Source organism: Motacilla alba, chromosome 10 (assembly GCF_015832195.1).
Source record: "Motacilla alba alba isolate MOTALB_02 chromosome 10, Motacilla_alba_V1.0_pri, whole genome shotgun sequence".
NCBI classification, from domain to species: domain Eukaryota; kingdom Metazoa; phylum Chordata; class Aves; order Passeriformes; family Motacillidae; genus Motacilla; species Motacilla alba.
In genome coordinates this window covers 17,358,263-17,367,309 of record NC_052025.1, presented here as the reverse complement: position 1 = coordinate 17,367,309, position 9,047 = coordinate 17,358,263, and the positions used below count along the sequence as shown (strand labels likewise).

The following is a 9,047-nucleotide window of genomic DNA, read 5'->3' as shown; positions in this document are numbered from 1 at the left end:
AGCAGTTTATTTTCCAGGTTTGACAGGTTACCCTGAGTAACCTGGATCTGTTTGACAAAATGTGATTATTACTTGTAACTTTTGAACCTCAGTAGTCACAGAGAAGCTCCAAGTGGCTCAGGAAAGGCATTTTGGCACCTTTCATCTGCTCCTCATGCTTGTAAAGCCCTCACCAGCACGCTAAATCCATCATCTGTTGGGCCAGAAAGCTGCCTGAGCCCGAAGTCATCTGCTCCTGGGATGATCAGGCCCAGGGATGGAGGGAAGGAAATCCTGCTGGGAGATGGGGAGCTGGCTCAGCCACAGTCCTGCCTGGCCCCTCTCCCAGCACCCTTCCATCCCTGCCAAAATCCCTCAGTCCCACGAAGGTGTGTGGGCAGGTAAGAGCTGTGAAGAGCAGCTGTTGCTTAAAGAAATTCTTGATGCTTGAGGAGCCTTCTTTCCTCTCAGTGTGTCACATTTACCAGCTGATGTTGCATCTAATCCAGGGGAAGCCAGAGCTGGAGAGGAAATGCCCTTCCCTCTTGCCTGCAGCACTGGGGTTGCACAGGGAAGGCAAAGGGATGGCTCACGACTGCACTAGGCTTTAATTTCACTTAAAGGCAGGTTTGTCCATCACCTTTAGGGCACAGAGCAGCCCGACCCCGGGCTGAGCCAAACCCCAGGCTGTCCCTGCTGGAGATCTTCACCCCGTGGGCACCTGGGGTGCCTGCTTAATTCTGACAGCTGGCAAGGAGGACATCATTTCTCCTGTCTCTGCACCCCAGAAAAGCTTCCAATGGGGAACTTGCTAGCAGTGTGTCCTGAGCTTGTTTTTTAAACATCACCCATGAGTCAGGGTGGGCCAAGGCAAACCCAGCAGTGTGGAGCACAGCTGGTCAGCTCTGCAGCACCCACAGGGCAGAAATATGGACACATTGTAAAACTGACATATTGGAAAATTGGCATTTTGCAATATGGACACATTGCAATATGGACACAGTGTAATCTGTTATTACATATTGACGATGTAATAACTGAGATGTCACTGCAGCACACGGCTGTGCGGGTGTGTGACGTGTCCTGGGGCAGTGGCACCTCACCCATGGTTGTACAGGTGTGTGACATCACCCATCATTCAGGTGTGTCACCTCACCCATTGTACCGGTGTGTGACGTGTCCTGGGACAGTGGCACCTCACCCGGGGCAATGCAGGTGTGTGATGTGTCCCTCTGTCCGGGTGTGTGAGGTGTCTCTCTGTTCGGGTGTGTGACGGGTCCTGGGACAGTGGCACCTCACCCGGGGCAATGCAGGTGTGTGAGGTGTCCCTCTGTACGGGTGTCTGAGGTGTCCCTCTGTACAGGTGTCTGAGGTGTCCCTCTGTCCGGGTGTGTGACCCGGTCCCCCCGGGCTCGGTCCCGGCCCGGCCGGAACGGGGGCGCGGGCCCTTTAAGTGAGGCCCCGCCCCCTGCCCGTCCCGGCTCCGCCCGCTCATCCCCTCCCTCCACACCGCCCTTTCCGGGCTCCCATTGGTCAGACGGCGCTGAGGTCCCGCCTCCCGGCGCCGCCAGCCAATGGGAGGAGCGCTCGGCGAGACCGTGGCCAGGTTGGTGCGGGGCCGATGGCGGCGGGTCCGTGAGGGGAGCGCTGGGAGGGGGGTGAGAACCGGGACGCCCTGAGGGGAGCGGGGCCTCTGGGGGGAGCGGGGCCCCAGGGGAAAGCGGGATCCCATGGAGCACTGAGGAGAGCGGGGCCCCAGGGGGGAACGGGACACTCTGAGGGGATCCGGACCCTCCTCAAGTGCTGAGGGCGATGGGGTCACCTGAAGCGCTGAGGGCAGCGAGACCCTGTGAGGAGAGCGGGACCCCCTTGATGTGCCGAGGGCGGCGAGAGCTGAGGGGACCGGGACCCCCGAGGTGCCGAGGGCGGCGGGGCACGCTGAGGGGCGAAGGACTCTCCCGAAATGCTGAGGGGACCGGGAACCCCGGGAACATGGGGATCCCCCTGAAGTGCTGACGAGGTCGGGTCCCCAGAGGAGCCTGGGGAGAGTTCGGCAGCCCCTGAGGAGGGAGCTGTGCCGGGGAGGCCGGGGTGTCCCACAGCAGCGTCCAGCCGGCTCCTGGGTGTTGAGCTCCCTCGGCGCGGCTGAGCCCGGCCCGCAGCTGTGCCGGGGCCGAGGAAATACCATTAAACCGTAGTGGCTTCACCTGAAGAATCCCTGAGGGGTAGATGGAGAACGTTAAGGTCAAGGATCCATAACAATGCGGGGTTTTCTTACCTATACCTCATGCTGACAACAAATTGTTTGTGGAGCTGAGGATTGAAGGGAAAAAAAAAACTGACCCGAACTTGCAGCTGTAGGCTGAGCAATAATTAAAGTGCTCAGGCAGGTTCTAGTCTTCGTGCAGCAAAATGAAGTCTTGTTATTCGGGTTGAAGTTAAGTGTAGCATGAGCTGTTCTTATTTAAAAAAAAAAAAAAAGTGCTTTTCCAAGAACTTAAAATGTGGATTCCTAAAGTGTAGAGAGCTAAGGACTTCTGGAAAGGATAACTTTGCTCAGTTTTTAATGTCTGTTGGTAGACCTGATGTATGTTTTGACCGTAATTAAAGACAGTTTGCTCAAGGGACTGTGTTGCTTTTTTAATAAAATTTAGAATGTAGCATTTAAAATGTTGAGCGACATAGTTATAAAGTGGTTGGTTCACAGGTAGACCAAAAACAAAAATTGGAAAAAAATTGTTGATTGCTGCAGTTTGAGTACATAACTTTTCTCATATTGCTGGTAGAATGACACTCTGGATTTGCCCCTTTGTGTGATGAGTGTTCACACCTGCCAGCTTTCTATGCATTCTCTGAATCTTTCATGCTGAGAGCTAAACACGGGTCTTGAGGAAACTGAACACGTCTGGGTTTTGTTCCAGGGGCTGCTGGTGTGAAAGATGAGGCTGCACGAGAGCCGGACAAGGCCCTTCCAGGCTCCTGCCACTGTCCACACCTTCCCGGGCAGGCAGGTGTTCGTGTTCCCCAACGGCCGCTCCGACTCGGAGGAGTCCTCGGAGGAGGAGCTCAACGTGATGGAATTGCGGCCCCGGGGCAAGGAGCAGCAGCGGGGCAGCGCCCGGGGCAGGCTGGGGGACGTGGTGCTCCTGGAGAGGGAGATCACCGAGGAGGACAGCCTCAACAAGCTGGCCCTGCAGTACGGCTGTAAGGTGAGGCTTCACCGCCCCCCAGGGCGTTCCCCTGTGGTCTGGTGGTTCTGACACCGGCAGGTGTTGGCCCTGTGTGTTGTATGAACGGTCACTGTCCAAGTAAAACCGGAGAAAGGCAAAAATAACCCCAGACAAACACAAAAAGGAGTTGTTCAGCCAACAGCCTGGGAAGATGTCAGCCTAACACCCTGCCTGACCTGCTTTCCTGTTTCATTTCAGTGACTAAGTGCAGGTTGTACTAAGTTATTTCCGTGAGGGCAAACATGAGGGAGCTGAGTGTGGAAATGAGGGCCAGGGCTCTGCTCTCAAGGAACATTGGAGTTTTTGAAGCAAATTGAGCAGTACAAAGAAACACCACAGTTACGGGTGAGTTTTTTTTGTTTTTTGAAAGGTATCAGCTTACATTTTGCAAGGAAGGTCTGAGTCTAACAGGGGTGGATGTGCAGAGGTGCCAAAGTTCAGTCCCAAAGTCCAGCTGGTGTGTGTGTTTGGGTTTTGGTTGTTTGCTGTCATCCCAAAGCGTGCACAGTTCAGGTGCCTGTGGCCAGGAGGGAGGGTGTGTGCACAGTGCGATTTCTGAGTCAGAACAACTACACAGCACGTTTTCTTTGTTCCAAAAAAGAGCAGAACTGCTGGAAAGTTTAATTACCTGCTCTGAACGTTAGAAGCCCCCTGTTATTCAGCAGTTGGAGCTGTATTTTTAGAGCCCCCTTTATCTGCAAGCTGGACTGTGATTTCAGAGTTCCATGATGAAACAATTGGCCGGCGACCGCAGCAGGGATAAGGATACAGCTCTGGCTCCAGTGCTGCCCTGCCAGTGCAGTCTGTCTTGCTTAACCACACAGCAGCTGTATGGTGCAGCTGAGGCAAGAGGCCTTAGAGGGATTGCAGCAATTCCTCCCCTCCCATGCCCTTAGAAACAAAAACAAAACAAAAAAGGCACCCTTGTAGGTTCTGCTGACAAGCCCGATGCGTGTGGAGAAGCAAGTCTGGTAGGAGCTGAATAGGCCTTGATTGGCCCCAGGAGAGCCTGAGAAGGCAGAGCTGAGCTTTGGTTGGGTTTGGAGCTGTGTGCTGCTCTCAGCAGCACCTGGGCAGACTCCCAGCAGTTGGGTGAACTCAGAGGAGGGAGATTCTGAACAGTTCTTTGCTTTATGAAGAGTCCTGCTGTGCCTCTGCACTGTCACCCAGTTCTGTCCCTGCTGTGGCTGCTCCTCTGCTGCCCCACTCCCGGAGCCTTTCAGCCCCTCTGGAGGCTGCTGGGCCTGCCCAGGGGAAAAGCAAGCTGATGGAAGGGACCACGTGACAAAAACTGTCCTGCTGCCTCCCTCCCTTCCAGAAAGGGCACTTCTGATTGTTCCAGTTAAACTGAACAGGTACAGAAGTCCTTGTTGTAGGAGATTTGTCTATTGGTATCTTTAGACTGGCATGACAGTTTTCATGTGTTTTATTTGCACAATTAAACAGCTCCTGAAAGGTCACCAGGACAGCAGTGAGAACTGTAACCACACATATATAGGAAAATGCGTGTAAAAATCCAGGATGAACTTCTCCTTGAAATCAATGAGAACTTGACATTGGTTTCAGAATCTGCCTGGGGAGGGGATTGTAAGACAGTGCAACAAATAGCTCTGTGTGTGTGCCACAGATAACTTGGCAGAGATGCAAAGCACTTCAAAATTCTCATTTTTACTCTTGACCATTTATAGTCCTGGCTTGCTTTTGGCATTGTTCTTAGGCTGGGACAAGAGGAGCTCACTGCAGCCAAAAAATGAGTACAGAAAATAAGCCCAAATGCTTGTGCAGCCCAGTCTCTCGCGTGCTTCCCTTCAGCTTTGTTTGTTGTTTCTGTATGCGTGCTGCTCCACTTTCTGTTTCTAGAGTCTTAGCACCACACTGCAGTATTTGATTGCAGACACCACGGGGGATATTTACTGTCCCAGTAATTTGTTTTAATTGGAACAAATCCAGAAATTGAAGCAGCACCTCAGGAGGCTCTGGGTGAGATTGTTATTTCATAACTAAGAAATTTTGCAGGGTTTAAGTCCAGAGCTGACCCTGGGGCTGGCTGTGAGGAGCCTGAAGCAGTGTCTGAGGATTCCTTTGCCTCAGGGTCCCCAGATCAGGTCCTGGATTACATGTGCCATTTTCAGAGTTCTCAAGCTTTGCAGAGTAAACATGAGATTCAGGCCTCCATCTCCTCTCCTCTCTACCTCTGAGCAGAGTGCTTAGGAAGTAAAGTGGGTTTTTTTTTGTTTTAGCTTCCCAGTTTCCTTGGCAGCCTCAAGCGTGTGTGCAGTGAATGCAGGTCATGCTGTGATTTCTGAAGAGCAAAGCACAGTCCCTGCACTGTCTCCTTGCTGTGATGGATGAGAGGTGCTTTACCTGTTTGTGTTGCCTTTTTCTTTGCTTTGGCTCTGGCTGCTGTGTTTTGTGCCCTCCAGCCTTTTCCTCAAGGTTCTTTCACATCTCCTCAGCTGCAGCAGAGAGCTCCTGGCACTCACTGACATCCTGTTCCTTTCTTCTGACAGAGGGTTTAGTGCAACTGAGAAGTTGCTGTGCTTGCTGGGTGGCTGTGAGTGGCCCCTGCATCTTCTCTAATTAGTGTTAACTGAGGGATGCTGCCTTGCCTTTGTCTTTGCCCTGGCACTGCCTGTCCCTGTGTCTGATGCTGTTTCTCCCTTGCTCCTCCTGCTGCTGCGTGGGGAGGCCACTCACAGACAGGAGCCCTACACAGGAGCACCAGAGGTGGTGTCAGGAGCACAGAGGGGATTGTCCTTCAGCAGGACATGCTCGGGAGGACTGGGCTGGATGAGCTGCTGTCCTGCAAAGAGAGGTGTTCCGTGAGCAGAGGATGCTCGTGCCCGTGCGGGAGATCCTCACCTGCTCTCCAGGCTGTGCCCGTGCTTTCAGAACTGCTGTGCTCCCAAAATGGAGCTCTGATCACTCTGAAATCATTTCCTGAGCAGGAGGTGCTCACACTGGTGTTGTGCTGTTACCTTAAGCACTCGTGTAAGTTATGAAAATGGTTTTTAAAAGGATCTGTTAGTTAAAAAGCTTCTTCTTGCCTTAACTGAGAGAAGGGGAAGGAAGAGCAGTATGGAGCAAAATACAGCAGGTACAAGAGGTGGAGGTTGTAGACTGGTTTCACAGGGGACTGACTGTATCCTGCAGGGCCTGGAGCACCCCTGGAACTGCTGGAGAATCTCTCAGAACATCACACCGCTTGCATCCAGGGCCTGATTTTATTCCCTGACGGTTCCTTGGTTTTGTAGCTGCTTCCTGCCTCGCTCCTGGGCTGTCCTGCCCTCACTGTTTGTGTCCTTTCTGGATTCCTTAGGTTGCAGATATCAAACGCGTCAACAACTTCATCCGGGAGCAGGACCTGTACGCGCTGAAGTCCATCAAGATCCCGGTGCGGCCGCACGGGCTGCTCACGGAGAGCGCCGGGGCCCTGCGGCCGCCCCCGGCGGGGCCCGCCCAGCCCGGCCTGACGCGCGTGGAGCCGCCGGAGCCCGACCCCGGCGAGGGCGGCTCCGCTGGCGGCCGGCGGCTCAGTGAGTACTTCAGGGGCATCGACCAGAGCATCCAGGACGCCGTGCAGGTGGAGGTGCAGCTGAACGCGGAGTACGGCGGGGAGGGTTTGGAGAGGCCCCTGCCCGAGGCAGGGAAGCGGGACGCTGGGAACGGCGCGGACTGCGGAATCCAGTGGTGGAACGCCGTGTTCATTATGCTCCTGATAGGAATCGTCCTGCCAGTGTTTTATATCATCTATTTTAAAACACAGGGCCTGGTGGCCCACACCTCTAACATGACAAATTCAAACGTTTCAACAGCTGGATAGGAAGGGAAATTATCACAAGGCTTGGTCGCAGGAAAAGAAATCCTAAGGTGAAGGGGCAGCCCGCTTCAGCCTCTCCAGCAGTGATGCCCGTATGCTCGTGACTGACTCGAGTGCACCCAAGGGGATACGACAATACTGATTATTTTTATTTTTATAAGTAGCTGATGATGTAATCCTGAATTTGACTGAAAATGAGGTGATATGATTTTGATAGAAAATCAAGGATGCTTTATTGCTCACCAAGGTGGCTTCAGAGTTGGGAACTCTGTTGAGGGAAAGTATTTTATAGCTATTTACTCATTATGGTTGCTTCGGGTATTTCTTAATGCCGTGTCCAGAAGCAAGTTGTTTGCTGCTGAGCTAGAGAGTGCAGTATTAATGTGGTTGGAAAGCTGGGGGTTATTTGCATTTTAAGGAAACACTTTTTGCTAGAATGGAAGTGGGGGACACTATTTCTCAGAAGTGTCATTTTTGTCTCTTGCAGACCATGGTGGTTTTGGCCTGCTTGACCCTAATGATGCCTTCTGGGGCTCTAAGCTGGGTGTGCCAGGGCATGGTGACACTGCCAGCACCCCACCTTGTCACCCCCGTGAGCAAATCTTTGAGCTGTGTTCGGTTGGGATGCATCAGGCCCACCCCTGGGAAAGGTGAGCCCAGGCCTCTTCCCCTCAGTGAAATCCTTGAGAGATGGCTCCTGAGATCAGAGTGCTGAGTGTCCCAGGGTGCTGCTCAGCCCTGCATGGCCCCGGTGGGCAGGGGGTGCTGGATGAGGACAGCAGAGCACGAGACAAGGAGTCACAGGCACTTCTCAAGGGCTCGTTTGCTGGCAGGAGGTCTGGTCAGTATTATTTGCTAAAAAAACTAATAATAGTCCATAGTGGTGCTTCTCAGACACCCAGGCTCAGTCATGGAATTACTTCCTTGTGTGCAGTCTGAGTGGGAGTGAAGTGGGAGCTGGGTGCAGGTTGCAAGGTCCAGGACCGAAGTCCAAGAAGAAAGAAGGGTGAAGCCTTTCTGGGAGAGGACTGTGAAGCTGCTGATTGTGACAGTTTCTGAACTGACCACGTGCACGGGAAAGCTTCACAGGGCACTGGAGGTGTTGGCCAGCCCCAGGGCTGTGCTCTTCAGGGCCACTCAGCAAACACTGCCTGCTGCAAGGGAGCAGCAAGGGAGGCCTTGGGAGCTTTGCTGAAGAGAAGAACTTGCCTCAGAAATTTGATTCAGCAAATTCTGGGCTTGTGGGCAGAGGTAAAGGCTTTCCTGGAACCAACCACTAAATGTGTGGGCAGGTGCTGTTGGTGCCGAGGGCGAGGGCAGCGCTGGTGGGCAGCTGCAGGAAGCCGCTGTTCGTTGTCCCCACCTCGGCCCAGCCCCGTTTGCAGCTTCCCGGCTGCCAGCAGCACCACAGGGCTTTTCCAGCTTCCCCTGGCAGCCTGAGGCCGGCTGGGGCAGAGCAGGGATGGAGAGGGGCTGTGGTACAAGCGCCTGCAGTGCAGGTGTGGCCTCAGCCTAGCCTGAAGAACTGCCTCTGCCTGGCCAGCGAGGACTAACGCTTCTCCAGCAAGGTGAGGACCCCACACCACACAGGCACAGCCGTGTGCTGCTACAGTGAGAACCTGCGTTCCCTGCAGCTCTCAAAAGTGGGAACCTAATTTTATAAACGAACACTCCAAAGTATCTGATACTGAACAAAATCTTGTATTTTTCTTCTGTGAAGAGCTGTATCTCTTTGTTCTGGGGAGGGGGCGGGACCAGGTTCTTACGTTTTTAAATAAAGCCACATGAAATAAAAGCACAAGGGCACAGCTTGTGCTTTATTTGCTACCACTCAGCTGCGCACCTGCCTTAGAACCAGGGGCCCCTTGCAGCCTCACCTCAGCCTCTGCAGTGGGAGCAGCAGGAGGAAGCGGGGCCGAGAGGCAGGACTGGCCCCGGGCTCTCCACTCTCAATGGACCCCGGTTCATCTGCCAGTTTCTCCACGTTTTATAGAAATGTTCTTAGCAGGCATCAGTCC

The 9,047-nt window shown here is 53.5% G+C and overlaps 1 protein-coding gene across 1 annotated transcript; it reads left to right on the top strand.

Annotated features, from left to right (window-relative positions):
- The first annotated feature begins 1,584 nt into the window (after nt 1–1,584).
- On the top strand, nt 1,585–9,046 carry LYSMD4 (LysM domain containing 4). Its single transcript, XM_038147618.1, has 3 exons — nt 1,585–1,610; nt 2,901–3,188; nt 6,529–9,046. Exons 2-3 carry the CDS (start codon nt 2,919–2,921, stop codon nt 7,030–7,032), a joined length of 774 nt encoding a protein of 257 aa, XP_038003546.1. The 5' UTR covers nt 1,585–1,610; nt 2,901–2,918; the 3' UTR covers nt 7,033–9,046.
- Nucleotide 9,047: the final 1 nt, after the last annotated feature.